This window comes from Dermacentor andersoni, chromosome 1 (assembly GCF_023375885.2).
Source record: "Dermacentor andersoni chromosome 1, qqDerAnde1_hic_scaffold, whole genome shotgun sequence".
In the NCBI taxonomy this organism is placed as follows: Eukaryota; Metazoa; Arthropoda; class Arachnida; order Ixodida; family Ixodidae; genus Dermacentor; species Dermacentor andersoni.
In genome coordinates, this window is record NC_092814.1 from 167,026,339 (window position 1) to 167,043,544 (window position 17,206).

Consider the following 17,206-nt stretch of genomic DNA (forward strand, 5'->3'; position numbering starts at 1 on the left):
CCGCAGCCGCTAGGCGTACACGCTGCGCGGGTGAGTGCGTTTCTAATTGTGGTCCAGTTCGGCCTGTTGAGGGGAATTACCTGAAGGGGTGGACACTACGCGCACCGCAATTCTCGACATTGATTAAATGAATTCTGTACTTACATTTTCATTGGTTTCTTTTAGGGTGCATATTGAAATTTCGAGCCGTTCAGGTAGTGAAGTCACATGCGCGTAGCAGAAGCCTCAATTCTTACGTTCCTGAGGCCCACGGGCCTGTATCAATCAATTAATTAATTATATAATTACTTAATTAAACAGTAAAGCAATCAATCAACCAATCAATCACTCAATCAATCAAATCTTTATTTTCCACGACAGTTGGGGGTCAATTAGACGAAAAGCGGCAATAACACCACTTGAAGATGCCTAAAGGCCCACGTACATGACAGCGGTATTAAGATCCATACTTTCAAGAACAAATTTACAATAATAGAATAAAAAATGCAGTTTTAAAGCAGACATAGCCGACTTTGATAACGCTGCACCCACTGCGGTAGCTTAGTGGCTATGGCGTTTGCGCTGCTGAGGTCGTGGGTTCTACCCCTGCCGCAGCGATCGCACTTCGTTGGGGCCGAAGCGCAAAAAACGATCGTGCAATTAGATTTAGGTACACGCTGATAGGAAAAAAATTAAAACGGAGTCTCCCGCTACGGCCTGCCTCATAATCATATATATATATATATATATATATATATATATATATATATATATATATATATATATATATATATATATATATATATACACACTACGAAGAAGAAAAACTAGGCAGTACCTTGTGACGCTATAAAAACTCACGTTAGTGCTTATTCATATGAATTTGCCCAAGGGAACATTTTTAATGCCGGAAAAACAGTCGGAAATTCAGCTCGCATACAAATTAATATTTATTGAAAGATCCGCATAAAATGCCACACACACACACAAAGACAAACAGTAGCCAATGAGGTACTTGTGCTGAACAATATATACCTCGTTTCGAGCCCTAGGAAAGCATGAGCTGGTGTCTTTTAGGCGCAAAACAGTGCGGAAGAAAATAAAGGAAAAGAGATTTTGAGAGAGTTTTTGTTTATTTATTTATTTATTTATTCTTTAAGAAAAAAAGTGTTGTGGTGAGCGTGGATTGCTCAAGCAAATGCTGGGAAAGAGCCATCTGTGTAAATAAAAGAAATATATACATAAATTGTGCGAGTTGTTAATTTATTCACGAGGCAAATAACTTACAAAAAGTGAGATGAAACGATAGCGCATTTGTTGCGGGTGAAAAAAAAAAGAAAACGGCGATAAATATGAAGTGCACTCTTATACGGTAAAGCTAAAGGCAACGCATGATATTTCCTGAAGTGAACAGCATTGGCCTGGCAGGTGAACGATTGTTATATGGCCCCTGCCGTTCCCACGTGTTTGCAGTCCCGAAGAGGGAAACACACGCTGCTCCTTTACTCTACCGCGTCGCAGGCGCAATCGCCGATTCTACACTGATGGTGGGCCTCTCTGTTGAACTTCCAGGCCTGCCTGGTGGACTATGAAATCTGGGAGAACACTTCTCGAGGAATGGGTATCGGTTGTTCGCCTTCGTAGGGCATCAACTTCTGAGACCTCGGGTGTAGGGCGTACGTGCCTTGGACAACGAAAGTCGGCCGGAACGGGTCTTGACCAGGCATTGGAGGCATCGGCCGCCTGCTTTCCTGCAACAAGAACGTGCCAAGCGACAGAAACATCAGACACAGTTTAAGACAACGAGGATTCGAAGGGAACAATAGGGACAAACGTAACCGCGAGCGTCGGGAGTTCTTACCGCATGCGAACACAACGAGCGTATATGGTCCATGGGACGATTGCCCGCTACAGCACTGTCCGTCAACCGACGGCAGCTTTAATCATTGCAAAAACTGGGAAGGTAGGGAACGGGTCAACCGCCCCCTGCCGCTCCCCCGTACTGCTGCTTGAGCTGAACTTAGAGGAAACTGCTTCATTTCGGTTGTCTTTAAGGTCCTACGTACTTTGCTGCCATACTGTCATCGCGTGATTTTTTACCCAGTTCCCTAATTAATTTCTGAAAACTAATTCTGTGCCGTAAGAAGTAAAACATAGAAATCTTTCATCCGCAAGAAAAGTAAGTTAAACCTAAATGTAGCGGGAAGAGGACATGTGACGAACATTGTTGAACGGATACACCGAGGTTTTCTTTGGATTGCGCGACACACGTACACTCGGTGCACGTATGGGACAATCATTCTGTGTGATGCACTGCTAACCATGCGTGAAGTATTTCCGTACACCTGAATATAGAACAAGGATATGCAACGGCTCTCCTCGCCAAACGAATTTCGAAGTCAAAGAGAAGTTCTTCCTGGCCCAGGAATCGAACCCGGAACCACCATCCAACCGGGAGATCTCACTAGAGCAATCGATCTGGCCAAGAGGTTGGGGAAAGGCGGCACGGGCGCATGATTAATCAAAAATTATAGAGGCCCGCAACAAGTTTGAAACATCGAATTCTTCAAATGAGTTATGCGAAAATGCGCATCGCACTTAAGTGCCCGTACTGAAACTGAACGGCGTTTCTTCTTGCCAAGCCCTCGCGTGTTTCGTAATAATGTCGCTGCTTAAATCTAGTGCGAGGCGACCGACCTTGACGAGACCCACACTGTTGCCCACTTATCAAGACTAAATAAACGCCACTTCATTCGCTCCTTTTGCGTGCTTTGGGAAAATGCGGAATTGAGAACTCGAATTCTTGTGCTAAAGTTAAAAAAAAAAGAAGGGATTGGAGAACACGAAAAATCACCGCCAAGGTGTATTTACGCCTTTGCGGATATTTCTTTCCGGCTTGAAAAGTTGAGCGTGTCGGGTTCGTGACGTCTGTTCGTCCAAGCATCGCTAGCCGCGAGGCCTAGAGCAGCGCGGGCTGCGTGTGTGGCCGGTGGTTCGATGCCGTATAGCGACGCGTATCGCGAAAGCCTACCGCGGGCAACCACGCGTGTAGCCGGCTCTCAAAAAGTTCTCAACGACCCACCGATCTCTTCATCTCACTGCGCGTTCGCCGTGCGCGCTGTACCGTGTCGACCCGGAGTCGCCGCCGTTCCCATGCCGCTTACCAGCGCTGCATCAAGCGCTGGCACGCCACGGGCGCCAACGACGGAGATCGCATCGCTGGGTGCTCTGTCAGAACGCGTTTCCGCGCTATACGGGCGAGCGAACTCGTTTCCCGATAGCATTTTTCTTTGCTCGCTGCGGGCGCGCGCACGGAAGGTGCGAGAAAAGCACTTGGGAAATGTTCCACTTCCGGCGATGAGCCTGGCGGGGCGCGATGAGCGCACTTCGCTCCATTAATTACGCCAGCACTCTTGTGCGCGAACGAAGGGTCGCGATTCAAGCGATGCGCCCAACTGGTGAGCATGAAGCCTCCCTGCTGGTGTGCCGGTTTCACGTGTTTTTCAAAAGACTCAGTTTTAATGGAACGCCCTGATACGCTTCGGTATACCCGTATTGCTCGAGTGTTGATGGGCCTTCAAATAGACCTTTCTGTGCCTAACATTTCTTGGGTTACCATTGTGTTAGCTCGTAGACCAAGTAATCTTGTGGCGATATCACTAGGAGCATCGTCATGCTTTCTGTAACGGATAGAACGCACGTAAAAGGGGCGGCAAATGGAGGGGTTAACGTTCTTGTTCCTCTATTTTCTTTTCTTGTCCTTGTGTTCTCTGGCGTTCTTGCTGCCAATACCAATGCAAGCTGTAGCAACCAAATCGCTCGCTTTTTCGCCTACTAAAGAAATCAAGAGACCTCAGCGGCTCCTCTCACTGTGAATTCATTTACTGCAGTTACTCTCGCGAACCTCGCCAATGCCCCTAATTTTATGCAAAACTCCTGCAATCTCGACCTAATTCTTCAACTGGATACAACGGCAGCAGCAAGTACGACGATGACGTAGGAACAACAACAACTACGTTAGCGGCATCAAGACATTATTTACACGGCGCGGCGTCACTTGGTCGCCAGACATTAAAAAAGCAATAATAATAACGCGAGAGGAACGCTTACAATAAATAGCTGTTCTGAAAGCCGCGCTGCGGAGTCGTGCATTGCTCACCAGCTAAGCTGCGCCTGTTGCTGCCTCCGAAATATATTATACGCAGACGTCATCACGCTCACGAGCCGGCCGTGGCCGCACACGCTGTTCACAAACCCGGCACAATTACACTCCCATGCTCGGATGTTGCGCGCAGCTTGGTGGCTGGCTCGTCGCGATCGCAGCTACGCAATGCCGCAGTGGCAGTGTGTTCGATCACGATCAGCGGCTGTTGCTACGGCTTTGTTCTTTTTTCTCTCCTTATGGCGATGGCGACCAGGCAGCGAAGTTGGGGAAGGTGCGTGAAGACCCCGCGACGACACGAAAATGACGGCGGCGGCATGACGATGATGGCGCACACCGCGAGGTTACGGAGCGAGATTTAAGGACCAACAGCCAGGGCAAATCTAGATTCTATAGCTCCTAACTGAGGTCACACTAAATTGAGGAGGGCACTGACGCGTCGTTCAGTGCCTCATCAGCAGCCTTGTCCTTACCTAATGTGCGTGGAAAACACTATGTGTAGGCAGATTAGATTAGATTGAGGAGGTTTACGTGTCAAAATCACAATTTGGTTATGAGGCACGCCGTAGTGAAGGACTGCGGTTTAATTTTGACCACATGGGGTTTGTTAACGTGCCCCCGATTCACGGGACATGGGCGTTTTTGCGCGTCGCCCACATCGAAATGCGGCCGCCGCGGCCGGGATTTGATTCCGCGACCACCTGCTTAGCAGCGCAACGCCATAGCCGGGAGCCACCACGGCGGATAAATACGTCTAAGCAGTGCCTAGGCACAATCTCCGTGTTACTGTTTTGATAAACCGGCAGTCAGCTGATGGGGTGCTGAATTGTATTTTCTGATCGACACGAAATAGAAGGAAGTTTTGAGCCCACTTTTCAAACCATGCATCTCTCGATATTCGGATGAACATTTCCAGAAAACAGTTTCTTGCATCGCTCTGTGAAAGAGTAATCAGACATGTCTCATTTTCAGTATGCGCCGCGCATGCTACATAGTTTGTCAGCAACTGTGTTGCCAGGAATGACATAGTGGCTAGAAACCGACTTTGATAAAGTTGGTATACCGCTTGTTTTAATGCAACTACCATTCTTAAGGCACTCCGTGAACTTTCCGGAGGTTATCTATCTGCCTATCTCTAACCGTTTTCCCACTAACTTGAGTAACTGCGGAAATTATGGTCTTATGGGTAGAGCATTTGGCCCCTGTACTGAAGCAACCAGGTTCAAATCCAACCACCAGCGAACTTGAATCACTGAGTTGGTAACACTAGGTATGGGCTGTTCTTTAATGAGCCTCTCTGATGCCAACTTAGGTCCCCGTGTATGCGCAACCGGACTTGTGCCGCTCTACAGTAAAGCTCTTTGATGCCAACTGGAGTAAAACTATGTGCTGCTTAGCATGGGCCACTCCTCAATAGTAAAAAAAAAAAGGAAAAAAAAAATTGGTAATCCTCCGGTGCTAGTCGCAATCGAACCCGCGTCATATACGTACAATCAGACAAACTTGTCTGAACGTATATTCACATAAGGGCCACGTGCGAACTTCGCGGTATTGCCGCTGAATAATGCAGCGTGTCCAGAGCGAAGCGCGAGAAAGGAGCCCAGCCGCATACACACATCATACATGACGCGTCTCCGCAGTGGCAATACAATGTGTCGCCAAATTTATTTATTGCTACTTGCATCAATTGAATATTAATTGCACGTCGACATTCTTCACGAGACGGGTTCTGCCGCAATTTCTTCGTTCTTTTATGTTTTCTAACGTTAACAGAATTTTCAGAAATCACCTGTGGCATATAGCACAAATCTACTGATTCAGCTGCAATACTCGAAGAGGCGGACATTACTTGCACAATAAATAAAAGTTGTATTGCTGAACTTTCCAGCTAATTACCTTACAGCCCACATATTGCAATTTGCAAAATGAAGCCAGTCATTTCATCACGCACATCCACTTGGAACGAATTTGGAACTAGCGCCAGTTTTGAGATTAGCGCTGTCAAACTCGCGGTAAAAATGCACTGTTGCTCCTCTTACTTTATTTATTAAAGCAAGTTTCTATGGCGAAGCGAAAAATAACTGGAACACCAATGCTTTTCATAACCGCCGCGGTTGCTTAGTGGCTTTCGTGTTGCGCTGCTAAGCACGGGGTCACGGGGTCAAATTCCGGTCACGGCGACCGCATTTCGATGGGGACGGAATGCAAAAGCACCTGTGTACTTAGATTTAGGTGCACGTTAAAGGGCAACTCTGGCGATTTTCTGGCCATGTTAAGGTAATGGAACATCTAGATTCCCGAGACCCCCCCTGCAACGCGTCTGATAGTAGAACTGGTCTGCGTATTCGAAAATCATTTTAACTAAGCAAAAAAAGCGCAAACACGAAACCGAAACCTGACCAAGCAGCCGAGCGAACCTCTTCGCGTAGCGTCACGAGTGTCCTCAGCGAGGAAGGCGCGCAAGGCATGCCGGTCTCGCCCGCTGGCAGCGAAGAGCAGACGCTCCGCTGATTGGTGACCGTGCCGGACCTCCGGGTGACAATGTCAGCTGCCCAAGCTCTTCGGATCTATCAAATATTGACAGCTATGATTCTGACGGATTCAATAGCCACGGATCGCCGTTCACATTCGACCCGCCACCACGAGAGCCAGCGCCCATGCGATACATATAGTTCTGCAACACGAAGACCAAGAGTAGCCCTAACCACTGATTTTATGCGTGCGGCCTGCTATTCTAGGTGTTTTACCCCTTCTCAGGGAAGCGGTGCGCTCGCTCACTCTAAGATGTGGAGCACGACTTTCCGCATTTGTATCTCACAAGAACTCCGCTGACCGGCCGAAGCACCGACCGGTGCATTTGTTTACATCGGCAGGTATAGGGACCACTCGTTCGCTTGAGATATAATGCTAGCCCCTCATCGGTGACTTCAATTAATGTCGAAACATACCGAAACAGAGTTCATGCATACCATCGTCCGTACCATCACTATGAATTGCGCTGATTTTTGCGATCACATCTTCGAAAACAGCGAGCGGGAGACCCTAGTACGGGAGCATTGTTGTGCTGCCTACTTAGCATTCTTCGTATTCTCTTCATGTACACATCAGGTTCTGTAAAGGAGACACAGATGAGGACTTTGCACGTATGATCGCTCATTTAGAGAACCCCTAGTTGTCTCGCGGAAACGCCGATGCCAGTATTGACACCATTGACAGCTGAACGAGGCGGTTTTTTGCGCTGCTCTATCGAAGGGGCCTACGCTCGCTGCACATTTGGGATACGCACCCACGTTCGTAGTCGCATTTAATTTAAGGAAATGCTGGTGAGTGCAGCTTGCAGCTTTCCGTCGAAAACGGTAACGTACCGATATCGACACTGCTTCGTGTCGTCGCTTCTTGCTTTTTGCGTGTGCAATGAGGAATGATTTATTTCAAATCCGTATGGGCAAAACTGAAGCACAGAATTAATTTTCTTCATCCTGATGGCTTAATTAGCTTTAGATCCGTCGCTCACGCCCGCCAGCAGCAGACGCATGAACTACGCGACTGTTACATACAGGCTTAACCTCGGCTGAACGCGATCGGCATCTGCTGAAACTGTGTGTGCGCATAGCGAGGGCTGAAGTTCGTGCAGCCAACAACGCAACACAACTTGCCTCTCATCTATTGCCCGTCTACAGGAAACGCAACTTATCGCGGCAGCAACTTCGGAATACATGTCTTACGTATGTTCATCCTGAGCGTCTTTTTACTGCGATAAGTAGTCATGAGCTAGGTATCGAGATACCCCTGTAACACCGCGCTCGAAGCCACGAAAATGGAAAAAAAGAAAGAAAATGTTTATGAATTTCAGTCGGTTCAAGGCGATAACGCCGTGGCTCTGAAGTGGGTAAGTACTGTACCGCTAACCCCCCTGGAAACCGCAGCATCTTTGCGGTGAAAAAAAAATTGCATTACAAGCTTGCTGTCCGCGTCCACAAAATTTTGTCAACGAATACATTAACCAAATTAAGATATAAAATCCATGCTTTTGTGATTGAAATTGAGCCTTGAAGAATACAATCGGAGAGACTCGGCCTTGTTGATGCAACATATTGCAAGCAAATAGCCTCAATAAAACACGGACTGAAGAAGGACACGACACGTGCGCTAATTTCCACAGCGTGAAGTCTTAGAAGTGCGCAAGGGTGAACCGGACAAGCATAAGTCCTCATCATCGTCTTCTCCCATCTCGCAAAAATAAAAAGAAACAACGAAAAAACCTTATCACCTTAGATCTATAACATGCTTTAAATGCGTTGCGTTCTACGTAGGATAAAAATGTGAAACTCGTTCTTTATTTATTTACATTATATCTTAAAAGTACGCAAGGACAGATTAAAAAATAATCCACGCGCGTCGTCGTCTTGTTTTGTTCAGTCATCCCTGGCTTAAGATCACGTAAACGCCAGGGCACCGAGGTGCATCACACATGAAATTGGATCCTTCTCAAAATTTCGCATTGTATTGGAAACCATTTAAACCGCCAAATTTGATTTCCTCTTTAAAACCATGCGTTTTGATCACAAATAACTCTTGAAATTAGTTTTTTTTATACTAGTTGTAAAATGCACACTTTTTCATTTACTTTCTCTTTTAAGCTGTTACTTATCCAACCCCCTTTAACCGCCAGCTTCTTGGCAAATTTCCCGTAGAGTGCCAATCACACAGGCTCGGTAGCCTGCTCTAAGCCAACACGTACTGCTTAGCGCCGTCAATTACGGCGCAAAGTAGCTTCTCTGCAGTGTGCATGTCCACATGAACTAGCAACCGCAGTGGTACAACTCAACGAATGTTCAGCCAAGCAATGCTCAAAATTGTTCTTCGCTTCTGACTTCATATTAGTTGGGCTCCAACCAGGAAATTCACGGCTGTAATATACCGCGGGCCCTTTGCATTGTTTGCAAAAACGAAAAAGAAAGTGAAAATAAAAAAAATTGCTTCGTAACAATAATTTCCAAGATCGCAAAAGGGTTTTAACAGGTAACTCTGAAGTATTGACAGAAAATAGGAAATCGCTTTTCTGATTGAAATTAAACCTGAAAAATATTGTGAAATGAGCTAGCTAACATCCGAGCTCCAGCGTATATATAGCTGAAACCGATATATACACACCGTATGCCTCCATTCAAACCTAAGTTCTTGCTCGAAAATTCATTGCCGTCACAATCCCTACAGTATATTTTGATGTTAAGGTGTACATCCCTCGAGGAGTTATTCCATCAGTCGAGTATGTGAGAGGTCAGGGACTAGGGAACTACAAATTTCACCATGCCCTTGATGACACCAAGCACAGTTTCGAGAAGTAGCATCTCCTAACAGAATAAGCACAACCATAGTTGCGACGTCTTCTCTTAACCTTTGCCTTGTTACGATGAATGTAATTTACTTTTGTAAAAGAAAATATTGATAAAACGTTCAATAATGCGCATACGCACAAATTCAACTTGAATGAAGTAAACCTATGTAACAGGAGCACGCATGGTGAACTTTCTGGTCTGTAGGGGCACAAAGTGAAGACAGTTACTGAGCAGTGTACAATTACGTTCGAGACCAATCTAGAGTATTGCTTATGTAAGCATCCGTTCGGTTGTACGACTATGGTTGGTAGGTCATGTGAAGAGGCACATTATAGTGCAGCTGCTTAGCGCACAGTCATTGCGCCGGGGCTGCCCAGTCTGTCTTCTTTATGAAGGGGGGTCCACATGACGAGCTGCTAGGCGGAATTGAATAAAATTAATGCATAAGTAAAAAATAATTACACGCAGAATCTTCTGTGGGAGTTCTCTAAATGATGCCTAAGCATTTGAAACTAATAATCTGCTGCTTCGTCGTCTCATGCTGCTGTGTTTGGTATAATTGGGAGACACACCGCGAAAGAATCGTGAAACGAAGAAGCGCGATTGCAACGCTAGAATGTTAACTGAGACCAGCACGAGACGACGAAGAAGAGGCAAGTAGTAGCAATGTGCACTTATGTTATGTAACGGCGTCTTTAGATGATGCCGCTGCTTCATTGAAGATGAGCACTGGCCGATGCGTGCTGTAGTACGTGACGTAATCGAACAGTGTCATGTTTGGTAGACTTCGTACGTAGACGTGTGCGATGACGCTGTCTCCTCTCGACGCGAACCATTACCAACCGTACTCCGACTCCGGCGACGGCTGCCTTTGGCATGAGCGTTATCTGCGGCCTCGAGCGGGCCCTATCTTGAAAGCGGTCTGCGATGGGGACTGAGTGCGCTGAGTGCTGATAGCTTCGTGAGCGCTGGTTCTCGCCGCTTAGTTCGCGTTGAAGCGAGAGGCAGCACGAATGGGAATTAGCTCGCTGCCGCGCACCCTATCTTTAAAGCGATCGTCTTACGTGCCGGACGGAGGGACGGGTTTTCTCGTTGGGTAGGCATAGAAATGCTTATACATTTAAAGGCAATGGCGGCACATCTCAGCAAATCTCGATGCACGAAAGGGGGGCCTCTGCAATTACTAACACACTCGCAGTTGCGCGTGATGCAGTAATACGTATGCGCAGGCTTCTGGCCAGAAGCCGGCCAAGAGTGTCCTCCAAGGAGAGGGACAGACCCTGAAAGACAGCGGCTGAACAGAGAGAAAGAGAGAGAGAGAAATAGGAAAGGCAGATAGGTTAGACAGAGGCGAGTTTCCGGTTTGCTACCCTGAACTCAGGTGGGTGATATAGGTGTTGGAAAGAAGGCAAGAAAAGAGAGTGAGAAAAAAAAAAAGCAGGAACAGGTAACAGAAAAGGCGTTCCAGTCACATTATCATTGGCCTTATGATTACACAGTGTCACGCCGTAGCGATGTTAACACTAAAATATGTTGATGCCACTGTGCGATGCAGAATATCTGCTGCTGCATTTATTTTTCATTCCGTGTCTTTCACTTGTGGAGCTCATGTTATTCTTCGTTAGAAGTCTATAACAATCTATACGCTTTTCTGATTCTCTAGAACGACTCACCCTAAGCGGCATATTACAGTATATTTCGGGATCGATATTAAACACCACGCAGTTTCAGCCACTATGATGATACCAGGCACCTCTCGACACCCAAGCACACATATAACGCTAACTGTTGCGGGCATTACTTCGAGGAAAACGAATCCGGTAGGTTTTATTTCTGTCATGTCCCATACTATATAAAGATGGGCTGTTTCAAAGACTGTGTTTTCAGGAGTATCGCAGTGTCTATGAAAGTAGTTAAGAGGTTTTATGTTATGTTCGTTATCTTGTTGGTTTATATGAAGGCAGTCACTGAGAGGCAGCTAGCGTTGGTTGTGCGTGGAATTTTTGAAGAGGATACTCTTAAGAGAGGTCGTTGCGTGACCTCACTTCAGCATCGAAATCCTCCGGCGGCTCTTCGAAGTGCACCCGCTCGCGGCTGCTGTGTCCGAGCAGCCGGCGGTCCTTGGGCTTGCGCCGGCGTATCACGTATACGGGGCGGTTTGAACCGCTCGCCACGGCCTCGAGGTCACGCATCAGGTCTCGATTCCGGCCCCGCCGGAACACTACCGGTGCATCGTCCACGTCGTCGGCATCCAGGTATCGGATGCGGTAGCGTCGCCGGCACGACGCCATTGCGACGGCCGCGCACAGCAGCACGGCCACCTGCGAACAGAACAGCCTTCACGTTCAGCCTCAGTTGACCCGTAGGGCGTGATGGCGCATGCAGTGCGTATTTGTGTGTGCCACCACAATTATGAGTTCTAGGGATCTGAAGTAAGTATACTATAGGTATACTATAATAAGTAGATTATAGGTACTATAATAACTATACTATAGGTACTATAGTATACTATAAGTATACTATGCAGGTTTGTCGATTCTCACCTCACTTGTGCGAAGTCTTTAATTTAAGAAACTATGACCACGCTGCGCAAACGCGACCCACGCAGTTTTCTTCACTTTTTCATTGAGCAACTCAGACAGTTCTACTAACCAACTTACTATATTTTCGCTGAGCGTAACTTGTGATAAGCGAAGAATAACTATATATATATATATATATATATATATATATATATATATATATATATATATATATATATATATATATATATATATATATATATATATATATAACGTCAGCCTGGCTGCGCTCACTGCAGGGCAAAGGCCTCTCCCATACTTCTGCAACTACCCCGGTCATGTGCTAATTGTGGTCATGTTGTTGTCCCTGCAAACTTCTTAATCTCATCAGCCCACCTGACTTTCTGCCGCCCCCTTCTACGCTTCCCTTCTCTTGGAATCCAGTCCGTAATCCTAAATGACCATCGGTTATCTTCCCTCCTCGTCACATGCCCTGCCCATGCCCATTTCTTTTTCTTGATTTCAACTAAGATGTCATCAACTCGCGTTTGTTCCCTCACGCAACGTGCTCTTTTCTTATCCCTTAACGTTACACCCATCATTCTTCTTTGCATTGCTCGTTGTGGCGTTCTCAATTTAAGTAGAACCCTATTCGTAAGCCTCCAGGTTTCTGCCCTGTAGGTGAGTACTGGTAAGACACAGCTGTTATACACTTTTCTCTTGAGGGATAATGGCGACCTGCTGTTCATGATCTGAGAATGCCTGCCAAACGCATCCCAGCCCATTCTCATTCTTCTGATTATTTCAGTCTCGCGATCCGGATCCGCGATCACTCTCTGCCCTAAGTAGATGTATTCCCTTACCACTTCCAGTGCATCGCTACCTATCGTAAACTGCTGTTCTCTTCCGAGACTGTTAAACATTACTTTAGTTTTCTGCAGATTAATTTTTTTTAACCACCCTGCTTATATATATATATATATATACATATATATTAAAGACCTTAGTAAAAGAACCTCCAGTTAAACAAGTTTAACAGCATATTGATAAACATCACAACCATTTGTTTCAGTGAAGCTAACTGACCTGTGTCTAATTTTGCCGAACTCGTCAATTGTGCGACCCTCTTTGAATGTTGTAACGCGTCGCATCGCGTTATTGTGTGAATTTCTGTCAATTTCCTTTTTTCTTCTTTCTTATTTTATTCCCTTTACGCCTTTCACCAGCACAGGGTAGCCAGCCGGTACTTACACTGGCTAACCTCCCTGTCTTTCCTCCCCTTTTGTCTCTCTCTCTCTCTATTTCCGAGCTCCAAAGAATTCGCGCCAATTGTAAAACAGGGCAACTGGACCGCATACTTTCGTGCAGCGATGTTATTGCCTTCAAAGAAGCTTTCGCATTAATTAACGCTGCTGCAAGCAAACGCGCTTTTGGCTGCGTTCGCACTTCACGGGAAAACGGCGGCTTAGTGGCTGTGGTGTTGCCCTGCTAAGCACGCGGTCGCGGGATCGAATCGCAGCCGCGGCAGCCGCATTTAGACGGGAGCGCAATGCAAAAGCGCCCATGCACCGTGCATTGGGCGCACTTAAAGAACGCCAAATGGTCACAAATAATCTGCAGCATGTCTCATAATCATCTTGTGGTTTTGGCACGTAAAACTCCCGAATTTAATTTAAATCTTCATGGGCAGGAACACCGTGAGCAAGAGGGCACTTCCGAGTTTATTCTAATAGACCACACAGCAGGTTTCATATTCACTTGAATCAAGCCACCGGCCGAAAGTGTTGCGTGAAGCTCTGCTGCCATTGAACACGCCTTTAGGGCGATTCAATGAAAGACGACCGCGGTGACATGTTCGGAGTACTTCGGAATTTCACTGCGCATATCGACCTCGACGTATTCAGTTGCTGATACATCGCTGGTGTGTACGCTGCAGTCTGTCGATATTGGCAATGGAGGAAAAAGGCAAGGTAGATGACGTGAAATCTATTTTTATTTCATGTGTGCTCTATGGACCACCTGCCTCTGCACTTGCTTATTAACATTACAAATTCATATGTTGAAGTACCAAAGTAGCAAAGTCCTTGTATTCGGCGATCTTAGTTTACCTGGTGTGGACTGTAAATGTCTTTAAGCTAACTCAAGTAACACTAGTCATGTAAATGCGATATTTGGCATTATGTTCGCGCATAATTTGAGGAAAACTGTTCTTCAACCAACATGTGTTCTAGACTTCTCGAGATCTGCGTTAGATTTAGTATTTTCCCCCGCGATTTTGATAACTCCGCTGTTGTAATTGATCAAGGGATGCCCGACTGCTACCTCAGTTCAGTGTTCATTCCCAGTATTTCTTTTACCTAAGAAATAACCTCAACCTCACGTTTCTCTATATATGCTATTCGAGCGCTAATGGCGCACGCATTATTGACTACGTAGAAGTACGTCTCATTGATTTCAATAATACCAACGCTTGCAGTCTGTGGGCCCAATCTTAAAAGCATTTGGGAACTATGTAAGCGAAGAAAAAGATAGATCAAGCATAGATATTGACGACAGTACTACGTTATCTGATACATTGCTCGACACTCCACTGGACATTGTGTCTGGAATCGCGAACCAAACTCAGTCAGTGAAGGTCAATTAAAAGCAGCTAATGAAACACCAATGAAGAGCACTTGGGTACGTTGATCCTCGCAAGGCTAGTGTTTAATTGTTTCACGTCTTCTTCAGAAGTTTACGCAAGAGGCATCCCCCTCCCCAATTACGGGTACGGGTAGTACGGGTACTTCCCTACTGAACCATGTCGTGCCGGGGTATAGATTACCGAATTCTTTTTTTTTTTAATCTCCTGGAAAAGTTGTGAACACACGCATCAGCATTTATACGCTGTATCACATCAAACGTGCCCTGTCACGTCATTACTCGCCAAGCGTTCCGCTTTCCTGGCCGTCGCCTTCACCGCGAGGCGCCGGATTAAGAGCAGCGAGCCAGGCGCGATTAGCATGCGTTGCAAAACGCCAACTCGACGGTCGGCGCTCCGTTGCACGCACGGTAGGTGCTAACGAGAGCGTCTCGCGTTGTTGCGTGTCGTGTATCCGGGACAGCATTTTGCGCGAGACACGTACGGCTCCGATTCACAGCAGGACGTTCCCCTGGCCTCCCTGCGCTCCTGGCCGTAGCGCAGCGTTGCAGAGGCCGGAGTGGTGGCTCGGGCGTATACACGGCGCGTGAGAGCAAACAATTCGAAGGATTTATAGCGCAGCGCCCAGGCGCAATGGGGGCGAAGCTTTATTTGTGCGTGCAACGCGACTGCGCGGAGCAGCCGAGCCCTTCGTGCCGGCCGGCTTTGGCGCCCTTCTTTTATGTCATAGGCTACCCGGTAAAAGGTGCTGCTGGTGCGCCCTAGCATTGTGGAGGAGGTGGGCCGGTGTCGATGAGTTTGGCCAACACAGAAGACGTGATGGCATGTGCCAACGTCGGTCTCGGCGCACAATGTGCCCGCAGCTCTCAGAGCCCGGTTTCGCTTTCGCCAATGGGTAGTTACTTCACAACCACCATTCCCTCGTTCCTTCGCCTTTGCATGTGGCGACGCCGGCGCTTGCCCCGCACGCTGGCGGTCGGTGATTAACGTTTGCGACGTAGCCTGGGAAGGTGTGGGAAGTTGCAAAACATCGGCGCTGACTGGCTCGACTAATTCTCGACATCGCTTCCTTGCGCGCGTTTTGCGAAAGCGAGGTTCCTCCGTTCGATTGATGACGAACGAGGAGGCGAATGTATGCCAACCGCCCGTTCCATATATTGCTTGTTACCACTCCTCCGGATAAGAAGGAATGATGGAGCGCACACGAACTCGGCGAGCTTTTTTAATTGCCAGTCCTATCCCCATGAACGTTCCCACGAAAATGGTTACAGTTTTGAAAAATTGACATTGCAGGGAACATTTATCACTCAGCCAATATCTAGCTCAAAGCACCACTGGTACGCTACTAAGGGCCTGCTGATGAGCTATCCATTTTGGTCCTGCCTACGCAATTCAATAATATATTTTATACTACGGTTCGTTCTTCCTAGACACATGTATGAACTACTGAAAACAGGTTGCACTCAAGGCACAACAATAGCGCCGAGTACAGTTGGCGATCGTCGAAAATCTGCCCAGCGGGTCAAGCACGTCGGCTTTTATGCATGACTCGTCAAAGGTTCCAGCGTAATCGCTGGTGCACGCGTGTCTTCCAGAAAGTACTACTCCATTCGTGTCGCGCATAAAATCAGATTACACAAGGTTTGGGGACAAGAGACAACAGATAGAACCGAGTTTCGATAGATAGTTTCGAGCATATATATACACGAGGCCGCGATGCAGCCTGAGATGAGCAGGTGCACAAAAAAGAAATAATCACTGGTTTTCTGGGTCAACACGGCTGACTTTGACCGATACTTTGAACTCCATACGTATATGTGTCATATTTGTAAGTGTTAATGTGATGAACCTTTAATATACATGGATAGTGACGTCCGTTGCAACGACTGACGAGTGAAACTCCTATTTGAGGCGCGCACTTAAACAGCGCCACGCGCAATGGGTGCTATTCGATGCGGACGGTGCAAATTGTTCTGGCGGCGGTCATTCTCACCCCTTCGCCGTCTCATGAAAACACCTCGAGCGTCACTAATAGCTCACGACGTAGTGTTTAGACAGCCTTTTTGGAAGTCAGGGGACGTTCGGAGCGGTCGCAAACTGCACCTGGCACGAGCGGGTGCTTGAATTTCTGCGTTCGCTTCCCTGCACTGCGCAACGTGCTATAGCCTGGGCGACCCCTCGAGCGATGAACGCAGTGCTCGGTCCGTGCATCACGACCGCACGCCGCGCTCACGACATGATCGAAGCATTGACCCGGCTTCCTCGCGGCAACGTTTTCCACATGCTCCGCGAGGGCCGAGGAAACTGCTTAAACATTCGTAACGAGAGCAATGGACGCAGTGGAAGGAGGAAGAGGGGTCTGAGGCATGTGTGTGGGAGGGGGGGGGGGGGGGTGCGAAGCGCCCGCTTGTTTATTGGCCACTGGACGACATGCTTTCTTTTGCTTTGCATGCGATTCCAGAACGCGGCAGTGTGGCGGCGCCGTTTATTTGCCACCACTATACTATAGAGTCTCCGATTTACATGCGCGCTCCCGTGCCGCCTGAAGAGCGGATCCCCCCGC

At 47.3% G+C, this 17,206-nt stretch overlaps 1 protein-coding gene across 1 annotated transcript in view; it reads right to left on the bottom strand.

The window, feature by feature from the left end:
- Window positions 1-911: 911 nt before the first annotated feature.
- Window positions 912-17,206, bottom strand: part of LOC126547079 (uncharacterized) — an 87,654-nt gene continuing 71,359 nt past the window's right edge. Inside the window, exons 2-3 of the mRNA XM_050194930.3 lie at window positions 11,526-11,801; window positions 912-1,730 (exon numbers count right to left, since the gene is read on the bottom strand). Coding sequence (XP_050050887.1) covers window positions 1,566-1,730; window positions 11,526-11,801 — 441 coding nt within the window. The 3' untranslated portion in view covers window positions 912-1,565. The remainder of the gene's footprint in view (window positions 1,731-11,525; window positions 11,802-17,206) is intronic.